The 22,054-nt window shown below is 35.6% G+C and overlaps 2 protein-coding genes across 5 annotated transcripts in view; one reads left to right on the plus strand and one right to left on the minus strand.

Annotated features, from left to right (window-relative positions):
* Positions 1 to 5,824, minus strand: part of LOC117972212 (protein ZGRF1-like) — a 29,611-nt gene extending 23,787 nt beyond the window's left edge. Inside the window, 5 exon segments of the mRNA XM_059022102.1 lie at positions 484 to 666; positions 1,110 to 1,169; positions 4,732 to 4,812; positions 5,292 to 5,375; positions 5,708 to 5,824. Coding sequence (XP_058878085.1) covers positions 484 to 666; positions 1,110 to 1,169; positions 4,732 to 4,812; positions 5,292 to 5,312 — 345 coding nt within the window. The 5' untranslated portion in view covers positions 5,313 to 5,375; positions 5,708 to 5,824.
* A 78-nt stretch (positions 5,825 to 5,902) lies between these two features.
* On the plus strand, positions 5,903 to 16,782 carry larp7 (La ribonucleoprotein 7, transcriptional regulator). 4 transcript variants are annotated; one of them, XM_034034429.3, is made up of 13 exons: positions 5,903 to 6,032; positions 6,765 to 6,980; positions 7,703 to 7,803; positions 8,099 to 8,182; positions 8,448 to 8,612; positions 8,747 to 8,852; positions 9,221 to 9,598; positions 10,221 to 10,353; positions 13,383 to 13,525; positions 14,077 to 14,201; positions 15,431 to 15,590; positions 16,054 to 16,145; positions 16,239 to 16,782. In XM_034034429.3, the coding sequence occupies exons 2-13, from the start codon at positions 6,773 to 6,775 to the stop codon at positions 16,314 to 16,316; spliced, it is 1,773 nt and encodes a 590-aa protein (XP_033890320.3). In that variant the 5' UTR covers positions 5,903 to 6,032; positions 6,765 to 6,772; the 3' UTR covers positions 16,317 to 16,782. The 4 variants fall into 4 exon arrangements, with proteins under 4 accessions (XP_033890320.3, XP_033890319.3, XP_033890322.3 ...); XM_034034428.3 differs by having other exon boundaries at positions 5,937 to 6,053; XM_034034431.3 differs by lacking the exon at positions 5,903 to 6,032 and adding an exon at positions 6,034 to 6,163.
* Positions 16,783 to 22,054: the final 5,272 nt, after the last annotated feature.

A 22,054-nucleotide genomic window follows, 5' to 3' on the forward strand; every position in this document is an offset into this window, starting at 1 on the left:
GTTGCAGTACACGGCAGGGTTTATTGATAGAAAAACAATAATGACACCCTAACTGATTTTTGGTGTTACCCTTTTTACCAACTAAATATATAAATATGTTGGCATTCCTTAATAGATAATCACCCCCTTTTCAAAAATAGACATAACACACAACTAGGGAAGGGACATTTACTGCCCATTTAATCCCAAGAAGACCTATCCCCAGACTAGAAAATTGTACCCTTTTCAAAATTAGGCAAAACATCACAAGTGCATTGGCGCCTCAAATATTATCCACTTACTTCCATTGCAGAATAACTGGGATGGGAAGGGATGTTTTTTTGTTGTATCCTAAAATAGTGTTCTGCAATGGTTTAAGGTATCACATTAAATGTCATAACAAAACAAACATCCCACATGCCATGTAAAAAAGTACATGCTGCTTGCTGAAGTAAAGCGATAGGATAGTATAAGTAAAAAGGTCTAGCTTAAAAAGGTACTTACAGTATATTTTCTTTTCAATCCCACAGGTAGATGTTGCCTAGTAATTACTGGAGGATAGAGCCTTCCATTTTGTTTAGAAATCTCTTTGGGCCCATGCTGATCAGAGGAGCTGTTCTCAGTAATTTTCTCTTCCTCCACCGTGATCAAATATCTGTCACTTTCCAAATCATCTCCTGGTTTTACCTTAACAATCAAGCAATATATGTTTAGTTATATCAATGACAGCTCAGAAAATTAATATGATAATCATTTTCAGCCAAATCTCACAGACAAGACAAAAAAATATATATTATATAATAAATAGTTAGGGTTGATATGATACATTTGATGGTCCACTTGTATGATGCATAAGATCAAATAATAATTTAATTATGAATTATTTTGTTAAAAGGCAAAAGCTGAATGAGATAGGGAGAGTATGTATCAACTATAAAACACATATTCCTTATTCAATAAATATTTGGTGAACTACAATGAGCTTTGTGCTTTTGGTCTTGTACCACAATACAAGTGATTCATACTATTACAATATTGTTTTATCATGTAAAGAAAGAAATATACAATGAATCTTACCATACCTATAAATAACATTTAATGCTAAATTATTATCTAATAATTAATTTTACCTTTTGACCTCTGAGATACACAGCATCCAGTTTCTGTCCTTTCTGGTCAAATAATGTTGCCTAGATTTAAAACATATTAGTTTAGGCAAAACATTTCCTATTTTTTCCCAATTCGCCACATTATTTTTAGCAGCAAGCAATTTTCATTGGTTTCTAAAGATAAAATATAAATTTGGCATAATAAATAATGTTTGCAAAGACACATTAGTGGGAGAAAAAAAAAATACAAAGTCGTGCCTTGAAGCACAGCCACTGTCAACAGTTCAATTACAGCTTTTATTAAATGAGTCAACTGTGTACCAGTATGCTACTTAAATACTATCAATTACGTTAACTCTAAATTTCATGGCGTACAAGGGTGTTATGTTTTATTATTTTGTTTTTATCACTAAAAGAATAAAGAATAAATGGGCAGCAGTGTGGAGTAGTGGTTAGGGCTCTGGACTCTTGACCGGAGGGTTGTGGGTTCAATCCCAGGTGGGTAACAGTGCTGTTGTACCCTTGAGCAAGGTACTTTACCTAGATTGCTCCAGTAAAAACCCAACTGTATAAATGGGTAATTGTATGTAAAAATAATGTGATATCTTGTAACAATTGTAAGTCGCCCTGGATAAGGGCGTCTGCTAAGAAATAAACAATAATAATAATAATAATAATAATAATAAATAATAACAATGAGGGACTTTTTTTTTTAATAATACTTTCGCTAGCTAAACTAGAAGGCTGTTTGTCTGACAAGATTCAATTGTAATCTAGCTGGTTGGGCTTTGGGGGGGACACTTAAAAATCTGCACACTCTACCACATTATGAAGCTATATGCATGTTGTTGTTAACAAACAATTTATAACAAATACTTTGACAGCTTCAATGTGAACAAGTGTTAACAGCCAGCTGTTCGTTTCCAGAGTCCCCCCTAGTGGCTAATCTTAATCTTTGAGTTTTAGAGAGAGGTACAGTATGTGTTGTGACGGTTAATGTGTAAAATCGGTAAATCCATACATGAACCGATAAATGTGTAGATTTCCCAGCTCATTGATCAATCTATAAAATAACCACTATGTGCAGATTTACCAGCTGACCGGTCAATGTATAAAATAACTAAGCAGATGGTACTTACAAGGCAGTTAATGCTACAGTGACTGAGGTGAATTTGGAAATAAAGTAACGTCAGGGAGATTAATGGCAAAAAAAAAAAAAAAAAAAGTATTTCTGTAAGATCTGTTACGTACTTGGGTAAAGCCTTAGGATTGTTTTGTGTATTATTAGATTATTCTTTCTAAACTTCACTGCATCACATCTTGCAATATTATTATTATTATTATTATTATTATTATTATTATTATTAAAAAATAATAATGCATTTAGCAGAGAAGTTTTGTTCTACATACAGACACGATTAGAGATATTTCTGGTTATTTCTAACAATTTTATCCACCTTGTCTTTCGCTTTATGTAAAAAAATGCACTTTCACAATTTTATTTTAAATCAAAATGTACCATAGGGCAAACATTAGGTATGGTACTAATGACATCTCTTCAGTAAAACTCATGCCTCTACTAAGTGTGATTTAGTATTATTAAGTTGAACTCATTTAGAAAAAAGCATAACCTAAGTGCACACAAATTTTGCATTTCAGTGAAAATCATATGTAGTGTGCCAAGTCATTTAACCGCCAAAACATTATTTTGTATTGTGAATTGTTGCCAGACAGTGATTATGGATGTAAGTAAAAGATGATTGTTTACTACCTTACTACTTAGTTATTTTGTAGATTGACAGATGAGCTGGTGAATTTACACATTTACCGGTTCATCTATAGATTTACAGATTTTACACATGAACCGGAACATATGCATACAGTTTTGCACACACCAGTGGTCCAAATACTTACAGTGCCTATAGTAAGTATTCACAGTTTGTTGTGGACGTTTTCACAGTTTGTCGTGTTACAACCTGAAATCTTGATGCATTTAAATGGGATTTACTTTCCTTTGATTTACACAACCTACTCAACACTTTGAAGAGGCAAGAATTTTTATTGTGAAACAACAGTTAATGAAAAATAAAAAAACTGAAATGTCTTGGTTAGATAAGTATTCACCCCCCTGAGTCAATACTTGGTAGAACCACCTTTTGCAGCAATTACAGCTGTTAGTCTTTTGAGGTAAGTCTCTACCAGGTTTGCACATCTGGATCGTGCAATATTCACCCATTCTTCTGGGCAAAATTGTTCAAGATTCTCAATCGGATTCAAGTCTGGGCTTTGACTGGGCCACTCTAGGACATTCACTTTCTTGTTTTTAAGCCACTCCAGTGTCACTGTGGGTCATTGTCCTGCTGAAAGGTGAATCTCTGTCCCAGTCTTAGGTCTTTTGCAGACTGAAGCAGGTTTTCCTCAAGGATTTGCCTGTATTTAGCTCCATCCATTTTGCCCTCTACCCTGACAAGCTTCCCAGTCCCTGACGATGAAAAGCATCCCCATAGCATGATGCTGCCACCACCATGCTTCACAGTAGAGATGGTGGGTAATGTGCTGATTTGGGTTTTCACCAGACATAACGCTTTGCATTTAGGTCAAATAGTTCAATTTTTGTTTCATTGGACCACAGAATCTTTTGCCACATCTTTTCAGAGTCTCCCACATGCCTTTTTGCAAATTCCAAGCGGGATTTTACATGGGCTTTTTTCAGAAATGGCTTCCTTCTTGCCACTCTTCCATACAGGCCAGATTTGTGGAGTACCTGAGCTATTGTTGACACATGGACAGTTTCTTCCATCTCAGCCATGGAACGCTGTAGGTCTTTCAGAGTCGTCATTGGCCTCTTGCTGGCTTCTTTGACCAATGCCCTTCTTCCCTGGCAGCTCAGTTTGGGAGGACTGCCTGCTCTAAGCAAATTCTGGGTGGTGCCATATACCTTCCACTTCTTAATGATCGACTTGACTGTGCTCCAACGGATATTCAATCCCTTTGAAATCTTTTTATACCCCTCCCCTGATCTGTGCCTTTCCACAACTTTATCCTGGAGTTGTTTTGAAAGCTCCTTGATCTTCATGGTAGTATCTTTGCTTTGAATGCACTACCCAACTGTGGGACCTTACAGAGACAGGTGTATTTAATCTGAAATCATGTGAACCACTTTTATTGTACACAGATGGACTCCATTTAAACCACTTTTATTGCACACAGATGGATTCCATTTAACTTACTGTGTGAATTCTGAAGGCAATTGGTTGCACCTGAGCTTATTTGGGAGTGTCATAGCAAAGGGGTGAATACTTATCTAATGAAGACTTTTCAGGTTTTTATTTTTAATTGATTAGTTTTTTCACTCCCACATTTTTTCACACATTGAAAGTGTTGAGTAGGTTGTGTAAATCAAAGGAAAAAAAATCCAATTTAAATGCATCAAGATTTTAGGTTGTAACACAACAAACTGAAAACGTCCAAGGGGGGGGTGAATACTTACTATAGGCACTGTATAAAAGTGGACCTTTTGGCCCAACTTTTTTTTTTTTTTTACTCCAGTGTGCAATACCACCGATGGCCTTTGCTGCTTAATAAAGCAGCTGCAAGCAAAATATTTTGTTAAAAAAATTCAAAACATTTTTAAACACGGTACCTTATTTCCATCACAGCTTATCTTTAAAACTCCATCTTGCCATGTCTTTGCCTTCTTTGTCTTCTGGTGAGTGTACAATGCCTGTTACCAAAACATTTCATAGAAGTTCAATACAGTACCTCATATTCAAACAGCATTATCAGTGGAGGCTTCTTGACAAATGGGGTAAACATAGTAAATTAAAATACTGTTCAATAACTGGCCACCAGGTGAGACGAGGTGCTATAATGAAAGGTAAACAATAACACTGTAAAGAAATAAAAAATAATACAGTAGTTTTTATTATTATTTGTACATATCCCTTATGTAATCTTTAACTCCCACGCCCCCAAAGACAGTTCCTCATTTGACTTTGACTTACGGGTCAGTTGTGCTGGCAGACCTGTACATGAGGAGATCAATGTATATGAGTGCCCCTTCCTACAATATTGTTCCCCTCATTGGTTTGATGGCTTTTCATTACGAAATGATAATTTAAATTGGTAGGTACAGTGAAATACGTAAAATAGTGTCTGCATAATTAAAGCCAAGGTGAAATAAACCAAACACAAGATACTTACAATAAACTCTGGACAAAACATTCTATTGAATGGGCTGCCAGTTCTTCTCGCAGCATTCCTAATACATTTTATTCACAGTTTTATCTAGAAGAAACAGTTTAATTAACACATTTTGTATAAGATAGTGTACTTGTACATATGAGATACATATGTAAAAACACAGTCTGAATTACATCTTTTTTTGTTCAAATACTTTATAAAGCTGTATAAAAACCCCTTTCATTCCCTGTCAGACAAATGCAAATGCTGGCATTTCATTGTTATTATTATATTATAATTCAAATAACATTAAGAACGTTAATGAAGCTGAAGTAGTTTGCAAATCTGACTAACTTATTTAAATACAACTCCAAACTGCATCACTGGCATAAATATTAAAAACACATAAAAACCGAAATGTATTGTATGGTACTTACTGTTGACGCTTGAACACAGCCGCTGTCATCTCTGCTTACTTTTCTTTTTTATTTTCCCGCGGAAGAACACCTCATCAAAGCGAGACAAAAAAAAAATAGGCGTCTGTAGAAATCTCCTGACCAAAAAAAATAAAAACTAAACAGTGATATCTACAGAAAATACTACATGTTTTCTTTTTATAATTAGAATTTATTGAATTTCAATATATGTATATTATTCCATAGATGGGAATATTTGTTTCTACTGTGTTGTATTTGTAATGGTTCCAAATTGATTTAAGGAGAGGTCCTACAGCGTGTGACAAGAAGTCGAGTCTACGGAGAAGTAAGTTTTGTACAGCTGTTTGTAAGTACAGTCTACCGTAAGCTTTATTACAGAACTGGATAGCGTATATGCCCTATTTTGATTGTGTTTAATAGTTCTTTTCAATTGGAGTAATTTGGTAATTCATTTATGTAAGTGCATGGTCCAAAATAAGTTGAATCTCGTGTTTCACCAACTAGGCGCTTTAGCACGCTACTGATCAAAGTAGTTGCTTCATTATCAACGCAGCACTTGGAAATACTTGGCTGTTACTAGTCTCTTATTTTGTATGACTGAAGAGATTGATATTTATTTAACCTTTGAGTTCTAGTGTTAGGAAAGCAAGTCGCTTTAATCTTTAATTTATACGACCAGGTACACAAAAATACTGGTGTTAGTCTGTACACAGAGATTACAGAATACCTCTGTAGCATAACGTAAATTATTGTGTGGCAAGAACTTCATCCTCAAAAAAATGTGGCATTGTCTCAGATTTTCTGAGGATAAGTAACAGAAGGGACGCTTAATAATATGTGTTTCCTCACAGGTTACAGTAGTTATGCTTTTTTTTTTTTTTTTTTTTGTAGCACAAAGTACATTTCTGATGTATTTTATAATGCAGTAGTACTGCTTAATGCGTATTAATTATTCACAGTATAACGGTCTCAAAAGTAGTGATGTGTTAGTTCTGCAGTATATTATTGTAAAGTGCACTGTTATAAATCCCTGGTAAATATGTATTTGTATTTACAGGTGCAAATATGGCAGCCATGGAGACGGAGCCTACCAGAAGTGAGGGTGTGCAGGTGGAAATCAGTGAGAAGACGAAAGAAAACGAGAAAAAGAAAAGATCAAGAGTTAAACAGCTGCTTTCTGATGTGAAGAAGCAGGTCGACTTCTGGTTTGGGGATGTCAACCTCCATAAAGACAGATTTCTCAGAGAAAAACTTGATAAATCTAGAGATGGATGTAAGTACCGCTAATCCTTTTTCCTTCAAATTGGCAATGGATATTGATAGCATACTCTTCTACACCATGTTACAAGTAAGTGGCAAAATCGTTTAGTGCAAATTTGTTTTACATCAAGTTCTGGACAACAGAACTGCCATTTATCTTTTAAGCAGCAGTACTGAAATTCAACATCTCTGGCATCAGAACTAATCACAAAAATATTTTGTCAGCTTGCCGCCTTTTTTGTTGGTAAGTAGTTAGTTCCCGATGTTAGCAAACCATGTTAAATTGTTTTATTAAACAATGAGTTGGTGTAATAGTCAATAAGAGGTTAATGGCATTTTAATCTCATTATTATTATTATTATTATTATTATTATTATTATTATTATTATTATTATTATTATTATTATTTGTTTATTTAGCAGACACCTTTATCCAAGGCGACTTACAGAGACTAGGGTGTGTGAACTATGCATCAGCTGCAGAGTCACTTACAATTACGTCTCACCCGAAAGACAGAGCACAAGGAGGTTAAGTGACTTGCTCAGGGTCACACAATGAGTCGGTGGCTGAGGTGGGATTTGAACCAGGGACCTCCTGGTTACAAGCGCTTTTCTTTAACCACTGGACCACAGAGCCTCTTTTAATATGAAAAGTTTGAAAAGTTTTTTTCTTACTTTTTTAGTTGCACATATATTAATTCTGCAAAAAGAATAAATGTATGCTTGTGTTTTCCAGATGTTGACATTTCTATGCTAACAACATTCAACAGAATGAAAAAGTTGACTACTGATGTGAAGTTAATAGCACGAGCACTGAAAAATTCAATGGTAGTGGAGGTAAGTCGCTTTATTCTTTAATTTATACGACCAGGTACACAAAAATACTGGTGTTAGTCTGTACACAGAGATTACAGAATACCTCTGTAGCATAACGTAAATTATTGTGTGGCAAGAACTTCATCCTCAAAAATTTGTGGCATTGTCTTGTGGTGTGTGTTGTGTTTTTTTTTTTTGTTTGTTTATTTAATTACATACTGGGTGGTTAAATAGTAGGCTACAGAACTTGGAGTTCATTATGCTTTTGCTACAATTGCATGTTTAACCATGGTATTGTAATGTGTTCATGTTTTAGCTGAATCTGGAGGGAACCAAAATGCGGCGACGCCATGCACTTGGAGAGGATCCTAAAAATGTTAATGAGCGCACAGTGTATGTGGTAGGTTTGTTTTTCCATTTATTATTCAACTCTGTTAGTTTCAAAGTGTAATTCTATGTGGAAGCAATTTTCAGAATTTGTTTTAGATCTAGTTGTTTTAAGTAGCAGTATGGCTTTTTTATCAGATCAGGTTAAAGGTGGACATACCTTGGTATCACTATTTATTTCCCTCTTCCATGCAGTCTATATTGCTGAATTTGTAACGTGTAGCTCTTTTCCTAACAGCCACAATTTCCTCTTTTTTATTTTTATTTTTTAAATAAAGGAACTGCTTCCCAAAAACGTTACCCACAGCTGGCTAGAGCGTGTGTTTACCAAGTGTGGAAATGTGGTTTACATCAGCGTTCCTCGGTACAAATCCACCGGAGATCCCAAAGGCTTTGCTTTCATTGAGTTTGAAACTGAAGCACAAGCTGAGAAAGCCATAGAAGTAAGCAGAGAAGTATTTATTCAAATGTTTTTTTTTATGAGTTGAACTATTACATTTCAGGCCGTGACTTCCTTGAATTGCTTGTAGGTATTGATGTCGTTACTGTCTTTTCTCCCTAAATGTGTTTTACTAAGATGCTGAACAATCCACCAGAAGATGCATCAAGAAAACCTGGAATCTTCCCCAAGACAGTAAAGAGAAAACCTATTGCTCTCGACACCAGTGAGTGCAGTGTTGTAGGTAAGTCCGCCTTAAATTGTCTATGTACATTTGAAAATAGTTTGTTTTATAGGGTTTTGAAACCAGGACTCAAGTTTCAGGTGTAAAAAAATTATACATTGATGTTTATGCAGTCATTTGAAACCTATATGGAAATACTTAAGTTGTGTAAATAAAAAATAAATAAATAAATAAATTGCCTGAATGTAAGCAGTAAAGAAATGTAAGTAAACATAAACTTGTACTCTACCAAATGACTTTACAAAACAAAGCAGAGAGACACTCCTTATAGTAAAATGTGTCTATTAAATTGATTTACACATTACTATAGTTGCTACCTCATACAGAAATGGCATTACAAAGAGGTTAACATGTTAGTTTACCTACAGAGGAGAAGAAGAAGAAAAAGAAAAAGAAGTCTCGCAGCAGCAGAAAGGAGAGCAGTGGCCTGGCAGCTTCAGAAGTCAAGGAAGCCGACCCGGAATCCTGTGCAGAACCTTCTGTTAAAAAGAAAAGGCCTAGGGGATTGTCCGAATGCTCAGAGACAGATAGTACTGATGCCCAGAAAGCCTTGAGTAAAAAGGACAAAAAGAAAAGATGCAGATCTGAAAGCACAGAGCCCACAGAGGAGGTGAGGCAAGGGAAACGGAAGAGAAGCAGCACAGACAGCCAGAAGGAAACCCCATGCAAAGTCAGGAAGGTCTCTGAAGTGGAACGAGTTCCTGAATTAAAACAAGAGTCAGAAAATGGGCTAAGAGATTTGAAAGGTAGGGTCAAATATATCTGCTTGCACTTCAGGTTTTATAATTTGTAAAAGTAACTTAATTTACATTTATACGTGTGGACACAATATAATAAAATACAAAAGGATCAGTAATTGTTAAAGTACCTGGAATTTGTAGTGTTTATGAAAATGAACAGCTCCACCTTTCTACAAAAACAAAGGCACATGTTTGTTCATAGTAAGCTGTAACTTTGGTGTATTTCTTACACCCAGTTCAGGTGGAGTGTTGCAAGGGGACAGAGAATACTTACTCTGGTGCTTAGAGATAAGGCATGCTTGAGCTGTATAGAGTTCTAAATTTCATATATTATGACTGAAACATAAAATGTTACACAGACAGTTAGTTAATCTAAACAACAAGATGAAGAATACATTTCTTAAGACAACTGATATTTTGTGTCCATTCTAAGTGACTCTTTAAATATCATTAGAAAATTAATTTTTAAACATAACTTGGGAGGAATTATTTCTTTCACTTATTTTTTTAAATGTTCTGTAATTTATTTTAGTTTCATGTTTTTATTTCATTGCACCCATTTTAAGCTCTGGGAAGTTTAAAGTATGCATTAGAGTATTAACTGCTGTAGGGCTGTTTTATACTACAGAGCTATCTACAGAGGAGGAAAAGGAGTTGAAAAAAGATGAGTCTCTGTTGAAAGCCAAGAGGAAACGCAAGAAGAAGCACAAGGAGAGACACAAGATGGGAGAAGAAGTAATTCCATTAAGAGTCCTTTCCAAGTAAGATTTAATTGGTGAAGGGCATTTTAATTTCTCTGTCCCACCAGCTTAAATTCTGATGAGAAATTGGGCAAGTTTACCTTTCTTATAGTAATTACTTTGGAAGAGAAGTTAAATGTTAAAGTTAAACCCCTGAACAGAAGACCCAACAAAATATTTAGCCATTGAGGGTTTTATTTTGAATTTAATTATCAGTATGGCATATTCAGTGTATGGTAAAACATAGAATGAGTTGAACTGTTCTGCAGTGTGAATGTGTGGTCAGCTGTATTTTGAGGAATCCTGTGATAGGACAGAGACAAATATGATCCTAATAATTATATCTAAAAAATTTAAATTGCAAAGAAACAAATGAGGCTTATAGACCTTGTCTTTCACTCAAACAGAAAAGCACTTACTCAGTTATACGACAGTAATGCCTTGCTGTTTGAGAAAAAACAATTCCTCCCAAAATCATGGAAATATTCGGTAGTCTGTTTGTGATTGCAATAAGTTTTATTTAATAAATTTAGACTTTATTGAAAGTTCCCTTGCAGTGTCAGTCCAGTGCATCAAAAGACCCAACAAATAAGCACTTACTCTACTGATTCACAGTAAGTGTTAAATGTGTGGGCCTGTAGACACCCAGTGAAATGTTCAAATCCAATTTAAAATAAATTTGCATTTGCTTCAGTTTTGGTAAATTGTTGCATGCAAGATGTTCCTGTGGATCAGTCCACAACCATTGCTAAAGTGCAATTCCAATCTTAAAATAACAGAGTTGCACAATAGCATCGGTAGAGGCCAGAGGTAAACATTCCCTGTTTTTAATAATAATAATAATAATAATAATAATAAACAACAATAAATAATAACAATAAATAATAACAATAAATAAAAAAATACAAGATAATACTACCTAGAACAATAAAACCTTTGTCTTAAAATGTATAAACTTGATTTAGCCTTTATAAAAGTCGAACAAAAATAAAAATACACCTCAAGTCCTCATTCTAAATGATCAATGTGCACCTATTTCTAAAATGCAACACCAGCACAGTGATACTTGGTAAAATACTCAGTCAAGTGGGAACCCACTTTTAAAATGAAAATGCCCAACAACAACTCTATACAAGAACATGTACACATAATGTATTAAGACAATGCAGTTCAGTAGTTTTATATCATATTGAGTGCATGTCTTATATAATTTACCAAGCCAGCAGAGTCCTCATGCAGTCTTCTTTGTGCTTCACCAGAGAGTAACTGAACGAATGACCCAGCCTGTTATTTATCTCAGTCACCTGAGCAGTGGCTACTGGCTCAAGCAACCTTGACTCACACAGGGTGGTCATTTAAATAATCTATTGTTTTGTAAATTACTTTGTTTTACTTTTAATTGTTTAACTGTTGTGGATGATTTTGGGCTATAAAACAGAAAAGGCTGATAACGGCAGCAATTGAAAGCCATCACCTCAAACCATTAAGCTTGAGAGGATGCTCTTTAGATAAGGGCAACAATTATACACTTTTTTGTGCTTCATTTTAACTGCTGTCTGTGTCATAACAAAGGAGGCTTGAACGGTGTTTTTTTTTTTAAAAGACACGTCCTGGTATTAAATGTGTAGTTATTTTCTACTAGTTAATACATGATTTATTTTTCCAAGGTTTTATATTGATTTTTAGTTTAATTCCAGTTAAAATGTACATGTTGATTTATAGGGCTTACAATATAAAGTACACAGCACTTCAAAGATTTGATTAAATGGACCAATCCCAAAGTACTGCAATGTTAATGTTTACTTCTTTTATTAAATCATGATCGGGTCATGAAGCTATTTTCAGTTTTGAATGTTATACAGATTCCTTTAACCTAACATCAGCAGGTTGTTTGCATGGCAGCTAATGAAGGATTTCCAAAATGGCATAATACATTTGACAAGTATACCCAGCAGTGGTTAATGTAAGTTTGTTGCATGCATGGGGTTCCGGTTACCAAACCTGCCGAATACTGCATTTTGCAAAGCAGGATTAAAAGTACAAGGTCATGTTGAACTCCATCATCCATACACCTGAGCAGCAGAGAGTTTAGACTTGTTTGGATTGGTAACCTCTGCTGTTTTTAGATGAAATCCAGATGCTGAGGAGACTCTGTGTCCTTCAAGCCAGTTGACTGAATAACCTTGGCTGTGGCTGGTTCCAAATGTGTACTGGGTGCTGCTTATTGTACATGGTCAATGTCAGTACCATAGTGATGGAAAAAGTTTGTTTTGATTGCATTTTAGTTGAAAACTAGTCCTCAGCCCATACGTTTTCTCCATATTACCAAAGCTGTTTCTATGCATGATCTGTTTTGATATCAGTAAGTCTAGCTTGCTTGACTATAATTAAGGCTAAAAATGTACAAGAGGTATCTTAGTGGACAGCCGACTGGTTATAATAGTGGCAGTGCCGGGGGTGAAGCTAATGGCTCTTGATTTTCGTGCTGCTCATAAAATAATTGCTATTGTTATTGCTCTTGCAATATGAAACCAGCAGAATGCTTTAAGATCACTTACCCTTACTTTTAATGTGTTTTGAAAATAACAGTAAATATCTCACTGCTCGTATGTCCAACATTTCATCATAATACAGTAAATTGATGGAAATAAGTATCCCATTCCATTGCGGTTTTGTCCATGCCAGAAAGGACTTAAATATTTACAGTATATATGTACCAAGTTCAGGTATGTCCAATTCACCTGGAATGTCTGAAACCACTATGCAAGGGTAGCTTTATTTCCATCCATGTAATAATCTGCATAGGTACAGGTATGCTGTGTTCCTCAGAGCTCATAAATGTAAAAACAGCCTTTTTATGCAAGTGCATGTGTGTGCAACAGTTCTGTGCGTGGGTATGTTTGACAATAAGGCTGTGAAAGTAGCCCTGGGATTGCTGAATTGCTGTCATGTCCTATTGTCATTTTGTCTTAATTCCCTACAACCCTTTGGCTTATACGTTATTTTTTTTGTTATTTATTTATTTTTTTTTATGGTTCCTTTTATTCTAGGAATGAATGGTTGGATTTGAAGCAGGAGTATTTAACACTACAGAAATGTAGCATGTCCTCTTTGAAGAAATCCATGTCCGAGATTAAACAGAAGACTGAAGGGAAGATGGAGGTTGAGTCATGTCAACCAAGTGATAATGCAAGTAGGTATAGCTGTCTTGCATAACAATATCAGAAATATCCTTTTATTAATACTTTTAAATACATTGCATTGTTTATAGTTATCTGTATTGTGAAAACATTCTTTTTGTTACCGTGTGAACAATACATTTTTGTCTTTATGGAACAGTCAGTGTTTGGTACCATAAAATATGAAAGTATTAAGATTTAGATTCAGACCCTCCCCCACGCCAGAACACCCAATTCACACTGGTGTATTTTAATATCCATTTAATGAGAATGCATCACTTTCCTATTCATTTTGTCTGGGATGTGCTATATATTTAAGAAGTTGTGTGTGAAGTTTACAAGGAGCACCGTTTCATGACTATCATAAAACCAGTTGTATAAATACATAACTGAAGTAGCTGTAACAAAGAAGTGTTGTTCATAAATGTTTATATTTTTTTCTTCCTCTTCTACTGTTTTGCCTTTCATCTATTGATTCTCGTACATATGTGCATTCCCTTGTGCGGGTAGAAAGAAATGCCCACTCCATTGAGATCTATTTGTGTAACTCTTGTTCTTTTCAAAGTCAAAGCAAACAACAAAGAAGCCCAGCCCCCTGAGAAGGCTGCCCCCCAGGGACCCCAGTTTGTGAGTGGAGTCATTGTCAAAATCACCCACAGTGAACCCCTACCAGGCAGGAAATGCATCAAGGTAACAATGGCTTTGTACCTGCAGGCTGGAGGCTCTGCCTCGTTCATTGGGAAATGTAAGGTGACTTCAATAGCATTGACTTCAGGTGCAACACTTCAGAACAAAAGGGAAGCTGGATGGTCTACCCATCACATTTAAATCACAAATAGTGTCTTAAAGTGGCTGTTTATATGGCTTGTTTTCTGTAACCTCCACACAGTACCGACACATTTCTTCACTTTTGAATGCAGTCGGCACCGCTTTATCAGGACGCCTCAGGAAAAGGGAAAATTATCCCGAAATAAGCGGCTGTCCCAGTTAAACGAGAGGCAGCTGAGACGAACCTTAGTCACACTTTTTTGATTCTTACTGAAAAGAAAGTTTGAAATCACATTATGATTAAATGTTAAGTACATCATTTAAAATACGAGTCCATGTTTGTTTTTTGTTTTTTTTTATCCCTAAACAAAATTAAACCACCTGCGATGTTGACACACTAACTTTCTTTGCAACAGCAGCCTGAGACACCACAGGAGACTCCTTTAAGAGTTCAACAAGGTCTACATAAGTCACAGTGTAATTACGTACTCACTGCACTGTGCTAAGAGGTCTTGGTCTTGCTCTAAAAAGTGATCTCTGTTCATCATTTGAAAATACCGTATCTCAATTAAACAGTGACGTCCCAATTAAACAACATAAATAGCATTGGGAAGAACCGTCACCTGGAATTATCCCGTTTAAGAAGCAATCCCGATTTATCAGGATCCCGATTAGGCGGTGCTGACTATTAGCATGTATAGGTACAGTTTTAAAATTATTTTTAAATAAAAAGGAATCGAACATTGCATTCATAGGATTACAGTAAATAAGTTAATTTAAGATCATCTTGGATGAGTAACATTTGCTGTTTTGAAAAAAATAAATATGGCAGATTTATCACTGTGGTAAATACTTTGTGGCTATGACAGTTTCCACTCAACTGTACCAGTTCTACAAATATCCACTGGTTTTTGGCTTTAGAATATACTCAAGGCGCAGAAACAAGTTATTTTTTTTCTTTTTTTCTTTCTGCAATGTACACTTTACACAGAGATTACATTCTTTTGCATACTTTTACAGCCGTGTCATTTTTTCTGCCTGTCGGGTACACTTCCCTTGTTTAGGGAGTTTGCCTTTTTGTGTTTTTTGTTTCTGGTTGTTTGCTGTAGTTAATTGTAGAATAAAATATAGGTGTTCTTGTTTGTGATCAGGATGCTTTGTCAGAAGTGGCTGATGTGGTTTACGTGGACATGTTGGAGGGAGATGCAGAGGGCCATGTCCGGTTTAAAACTCCAGGAGACGCCAAGACTGTGATAGATTCAAGTGCAGAGATTCAGAAGAAACACCACTGGAAACTGGAAATCCTGTCTGGTGAGTGGTGGTGGAAATACATGCATGTTGTCTAAATACAAAAACATAACTATTGGATGTTTTTGAAATATTTATTTTTTTATAAAATCTTTTACAAACTTTAGTTTTAGTTTAAGTGTGATTTGACCTGTATTTTGGAATAGAGAAACAAACACCTCTGCAGTGTAGCCTTAATAATGAGCCTAAATATTCTGGTAAAATGACGATCATTAGCATTGAAATTATCCTTTTGAGAAGTCATGGAAAATTCTTCTGAATTTTAATGGGGAGAGGTATATGAACCGTGATTTAGTAACAATCATATTTAAAGTCAATGATGTCATTTTTGCTTAAAGGAATGTGTTGATTACTGACATGTTTTAGATAAGTTGTACCTCATGCATAAAAATTGTGAAACTGAGATGCTAAATATGTTTCTCAATATACTATATTTGTATTTTATTTATTTTTTTGGAATTTTAAGGTGATAATGAACAAAGGTACTGGCAGAAGATTTTGGTGGACAGACAAGCTAAACTTAATCGTCCAAGGGACAAAAAACGAGGCACAGAAAAGGTAAAAGAAAATGCTTGTTTGTGGCAAAATATGTAAATAAAACAAATTGCACTTTTGGCTAATTTATTATTATTATTATTTTGTCTTTTTAAGCTGATTGCAAAAGCTGAGAAAATAATTGTGGCTAGAACAAGAGAGGCAAGCAAGCACATCCATTTTGATGAAGACTGAAGAAGCTTCAAGATAATTACTTTCTATTGAAAGGTTTACATTGTTTTGTTTTTTTTGTTTGTTTGTTCTGCAGAAGCAACACTGTGTGACTGTTTTTTATGACTGATTCCTTATGAATTACTGTATTTTTTAATGTAAATCATGTAGAGACAACTAAAGTAGAGTGCAACCCCTCTTACAGTGCTTGATTGCTCTTGTGGTCATATCCAGTATAACAAGGATTCAGATTTAATTCAGGTACCTGGCTGTTTAGCAGAATGTTTATGTAAAGGATAACTTTTTTAAATGTTTTAATATGTATACAGCTTTGATTTATATCAGAGCCTAATGTGAAAGATGACAATAATGGCCCCGTGTTCGTATTGGATAATACACGTGCAGTTTCTCCATCTGATACTTTTTATGAGCAGGTTTTGAGAATTTATTTTTTGGGTTAAAAACTGAATAAAACTTCTTCAGCTCAGCATTTCTTGTTACCTTTTCACATAGTGTGTGTCATTTATTTTAATTATTTATTTAATGGTTTGTACTCTATTAAGAATTCATGTTTATCATTATAGCACTAGAGGGTGTGCATGGGACTAGTAAGTAATGGACTTTTTTTTTTAAATATACGTCATATGGGAAGTATCCTCATGGAAACAAAGAAAGTCCTAATAGTACTAGTATTGTTTGATTTACATTGTATCGCTATAGCAGACACATGCCTGTCAGTACACAGACCCTCATAAGCACTCATTTTAGACTACTTAATGTTACCTTTGGTAAGGTAGTTAAGATTGATGTTAATCGGTTTCTGTAAAACCAGCCAAAAATCACCTATGTTTTTGTGGGTCAAGCCCATTCTTGGTGAACAGGTAGCAAAATTCACATAATTCAGTAATGCACACATTTCTTAGTGACTAAAGAGCAAATGGGTCTTGTGACTCAGATGCCTTCTCATCCGTGAAGAGCTAGCTGGTCCTTCTAGGGTAGGATTGTGAGGCAATGTGGGGAAGCTCACATCCAGGAGCTGCTGCGCATGCTGTACCAATTTGTGGCTGTGGAGTGGTGTGGTTTTCTGTTTTGCTAATCCCAGCTGATGTACATTATTTTTAGTGCAGCACTTTCTGTAGCATTAAAGTCCATTAAGCACTGTAGATCTTGGCACAGTTAAGGTAGTTGCTTTAGTTAACCAAAAGAGGGCATTGTGCTGCAGTAATGCAGACATTGGTCTGGAATGTTCCTTTGGGCTCACTCCTCAAAACAAGTACAAGAGTATGAATACATTTAGTTACATTTTAAAACAGTGTTGTATTAGATTTGCAGTGTATAAAGTGTGTGACCTGAGAATGCTTAGATTTATCCCAATAGAAATTAAGTGACTTATGTATTCTCAAAACATCTTTTATATTATGTAACTAGATTAAAGGAATTTGACCAACTCCTGGACAGAATGTATAAGATATGTAATGTTTGCTTTTGAGGCTACCTGTCAGGATGTGGTGTTCTGTGTTTGCAATGGATAGATTTGTTTAGGAAGGAACTACTGAAGATTATATTAGCCAATGCAAGGAATGTGTAATTTATTGAGACTTAAACCCAGTCCATGATGACTAAATACAACATAAAATTGATATTAAATTCAAGTGTTAATATTTGAAACTTCACTGGGCATTAGCCTAAAGCTCCAGGGATGGAGATATTCATAAGAGCAGATGGTATTTTAATGCCCATTCTACCCAGGGTCTTTTGACTCTGACACATGGCATTTTGTTTAAAAAGCTTTTTATTTGTTTTCTAGTTTTGTTTCATTGAAGTACAATCAAACATTCAGTAGCCTCACAGCAATGATCTATATGTGATCTAGGAATAGATCAAATATATGTATATTTCCAATTATTTGACCCCACCCTATTAAAGACCACTAAAGTCTTTGACCCATGCATCATGTTTCCAGGGCGAATCCTTGCCCTTATTTCTAACAAAAGGATCTTTTAATAAGAACCAGACTTGTTTCCATGAGAAAATGATATCACTGTCAAACACAGAAAAGCCTAAATGGAAAGTGAAAATGCAGAATGCCCTGACTGAGCAGAGTTAAGTCACTGCTATAAGAATGCAGAGTTGAAGTCTTTTAAATTCCCAGAGGAATTATGTAGGTTACCACAGTAAAAACTGAAATTTTATATTTGTGTGCGTGCTGTTATTTATTGTATGTCAATGTGTGTGTGTGTGTGTGTGTTTTCCGTAACAACCAAGCTCCATTTTTTATTCTTTGATATTACAGTGCTTTAATCTGCGTTCACATTTTTACCAACCAAATGCTAACTGAAGTTTTGCCTGCAAGTGTCTCATGTTTATATACTCACAGTTGCACACTATGCTAAAACGTTTATAAAGACTCAGGGTAATTCTCTACAAACTCATCATATTCTATAAATGTGCAAGCATACAGGACGTGTGTAGATAGTGACAGTTATTTCCCATGTTAATTATGTTTAATTTATTTTTCAATAACTGAGCCCTCTTTTCTCTGATTCAATCTGCCAGTTTCCTACAGCTTCTGCCAGGGCTGGCTCGCGATGTTCAAAAGACATGTTTTTAACATTCCTGTCTAGTACATCCTAGAGTAGTTTTATCTGGCAAGAAGACTGGCAACAGGCGTGTGTATGTACATACACACGTATTTAAGTCCTAGCATCAACATGCTGTATTAATATGCAGATATTGATTAAATAAATGCATCTGGGGGGGGGGGGATGTTCATAAACCCTGTATTTAGGTCTGAAACCCTGTTCACATTTGCGTTTTTAAGGCGCCTTTGCGCATTCACGTGTGTGACTCAAGCAGGCCTAAAATGTGCCAAACTGCTTTTTTTTTGTGTGGAACGAGAGCTACCGGGATATACAGTAATCCTTTTGTAGCAGATGTTTCTTATTAATATATTTATTTTTTCAATGCAGTACAGTAGCAATTTTATGGTATATATTAAAAAAAAACAAAAAAAAAAACATGTTGACTATTTTGACTTACTGTTATGGTGTGTAACGGGATGATGGTCCGAGTTTACCCCCACCCACAATCACATTATTCTCATGTTGACCGGTATAAATATTTATTTTCGTAATGGATTTTTCACTCAGATTGCAAATGACTATCAGGTTGTACACAATGACTGACATTCACAAGATAAACTCACGACTGACCACCTAATAGTGCTACTGCTCCCTCCTAAGGAAAGACATGACAATAAATAATGTTAAATACATTACACATGTTTCTTCTCATTTATACGTATTTGTTTAACCTGCACGAATACTGTCTTTGTTTACAAACACGATCATTAAACTATTCTATCTTTTACTCGTTATTATTATTATTGTTATTATTATTCTCTAGTCCCTAACCATTACCAGTAAAGACTGAACATTAGCATTACCCCTTCACTTGGAAGATTACCTAACATACGGCTATATAACAAAACCCTTGTCCCATATGTAAACGACAACTTCATTAAGGGAAGTGACGTAATCTAAATTCTGCAATACACCATCACATATCAAATACAATTTGCTCAACAACATTCAAGATACATAATAAACCACTGCTCTAGCGCCAGTAGAATAACATTAACAATAATCACAATAACAGGCACTGAAATATTACAGTGAGGGTCTTGCCCTCACATGGTGCATCAACGCTCTTAATATCTGGATGAGAACAGTATTTTTTGGGAGTGTAAAAGCAAGCAGCTAAAAGAAATGATCAGCATTTTAATGTAAAGACACACACTTCTTTAGCTATGTATATTGTTGCATACAAAATAAACAATGGTGGCTGAATATGCCAAGTCGCCATGTTAGTGATCATTATTGAGATCCACAATCCTGCAGTTTTTCTATTTATCACTTAGTTACTAAATAACAGGAAGAAAATTGTGTCAAATTAAGCATAATTATGAATGCACTGCAGCTATATTATGTAAAAGAAACAACCTGAACGGTAACCCGCTGGATTGTTTTTTTAAGTCATATTTTTATAATTATAGTTGTATGAAGTAATGACCATTCAATATTGATCCACTGCCGTCTTGCCTAGCACAGCATTCAGCTTTCTATTTACCTTTTGCGTGTGTGAGAGTATGGGAGTGACTACTGAGCTATGTAACCACATTGGTCATGCGATACGAAAAGCCGGCCCTAAATCTGCTTTGCGTTCATACATATGTAAAGGCTGACCCTGGTCTTGGATTGCAGGCCCTGGGCCACATCGAAACTGTGGCCTACATCTGGGCTGGCCCTGGGCTGCCTTTTCTTTTTTGGAGCGTTCACAAATGAGAAAAGGCAACCTTGAGGTGAAATGGAAGTAATTGTCAAATGGTTAACTTTTTAAAGTACCTTTGTACCTGTGTTGTCAGACTGGCTAAATTCCTTTAGGGGTTCCCGAGTGGCGCATCCAGTAAAGGCACTCCACGTGGAGTGCAAGATGCACCTTATAACCTGGAGATCACTGGTTCGGGTCCAGGCAATTTCACTGCCAGCCGTGGCCAAGCGCCGCCTAGGGTTGGGAGGGCTGGCCGGGCACTAGCCGGTAAGCGGCCCAGTGCTGTGTGGTCCTCTGATGCTGTAGCTCTGAAGGTAGCTGCATGGCGGGCCTGTAGTGAAATGAAGTGGACGGTTGATGGCACACGTTTTGGAGGACGCGTGTGCTCGTGTTCATCCTTCCCGAGTCAGTGCGGCGGTTGCAGCGGTGAGCCGGGCTTAAAATTGGGGAGAAAATGGATTAAAAAACAATTGGCAATTCCAAATTTATAAAAAAAATCCTTTATAGTTCCAAGACATTCTTTCTAGTGTTGTCAGCAAAGTTGAAGCCAACACGTTGATTTAATTAAGGCCACTTGGGTAGCAGTTATGGAATTTTCCCACTTTCCCAGCTGAAACTTAGAAGCAGTAAATGGTAACCAAACATTAAAAAAATGAATGCTTAAAATAGTTTTCAGAGCTATTTTGTCAGTCCTAGTTCTTGGTCCAAGCAGACAGTTGAGAAATAAATATGCATAGCTATGCAAGTTTACTTCAATTAAAAACTTTAAGACAAGAAACAAAAACAACCACACTTTTAAACAATGTAATTATTTGTGGTCTCATTCAGTTTATTCAATTCAGTTAGACATTTTACATAGCATTTATGTTTTAAGCAGCATTATTTGGGGTATGTTTTGGATAAATTAATGATACATTGATAACAAACCTTTCTCTCTAAAAAAGAATCCCTCTAAACTGCCATGTTTCCAACAAAGATCAATTGGTCAGGAGAGAGAAAAACATCCAATAGAACTTCACAGCATCCATAGCTCGACTTTGTTTTGCAAACAAGAATTTGGCAGTTTGACCAAAAGCAGCATTTCTTTATATTTTTTAGAAACCATTATAGGGGGTTCAGTAATCCAGTAAGCTGTTCAGTAATTATTATGGGTTATTAAATGTATATTGCAATATTTATTTGTTCTTTTCCTTTCAGAACCTTTCACTTGCTTCAAAAAAATAGTAAAAAGGGTGACCATTTCCAGTAGTGCAAAGAATTGGCTTGACATGAAACAAAAAAAAATGTCAGTTGGAAATGTGCATGGATTTCATCAACCTAAATAAAAAATAGCCTACTATAACACAATGGGCTACAACTGATAAGTAACACAATCAAAAAGGGGGAGCCCTTACACAAATGCTCTTAAGCTGTTTATTAACAAGTAAAAGCTA

The sequence above is a fragment of the Acipenser ruthenus genome, chromosome 1 (genome assembly GCF_902713425.1).
Source record: "Acipenser ruthenus chromosome 1, fAciRut3.2 maternal haplotype, whole genome shotgun sequence".
NCBI classification, from domain to species: domain Eukaryota; kingdom Metazoa; phylum Chordata; class Actinopteri; order Acipenseriformes; family Acipenseridae; genus Acipenser; species Acipenser ruthenus.

What these genes read in the sequence shown, in the direction of transcription:
- larp7 (XM_034034429.3), top strand. Translation starts at nt 6,773, where the DNA reads ATGGCAGCCATGGAGACGGAGCCTACCAGAAGTGAGGGTGTGCAGGTG. An exon ending in TGATAAATCTAGAGATGGAT is followed by an intron (nt 6,981 to 7,702) that starts GTAAGTACCGCT and finishes TGTGTTTTCCAG; the next exon opens with ATGTTGACATTTCTATGCTA. An exon ending in AAAATTCAATGGTAGTGGAG is followed by an intron (nt 7,804 to 8,098) that starts GTAAGTCGCTTT and finishes TTCATGTTTTAG; the next exon opens with CTGAATCTGGAGGGAACCAA.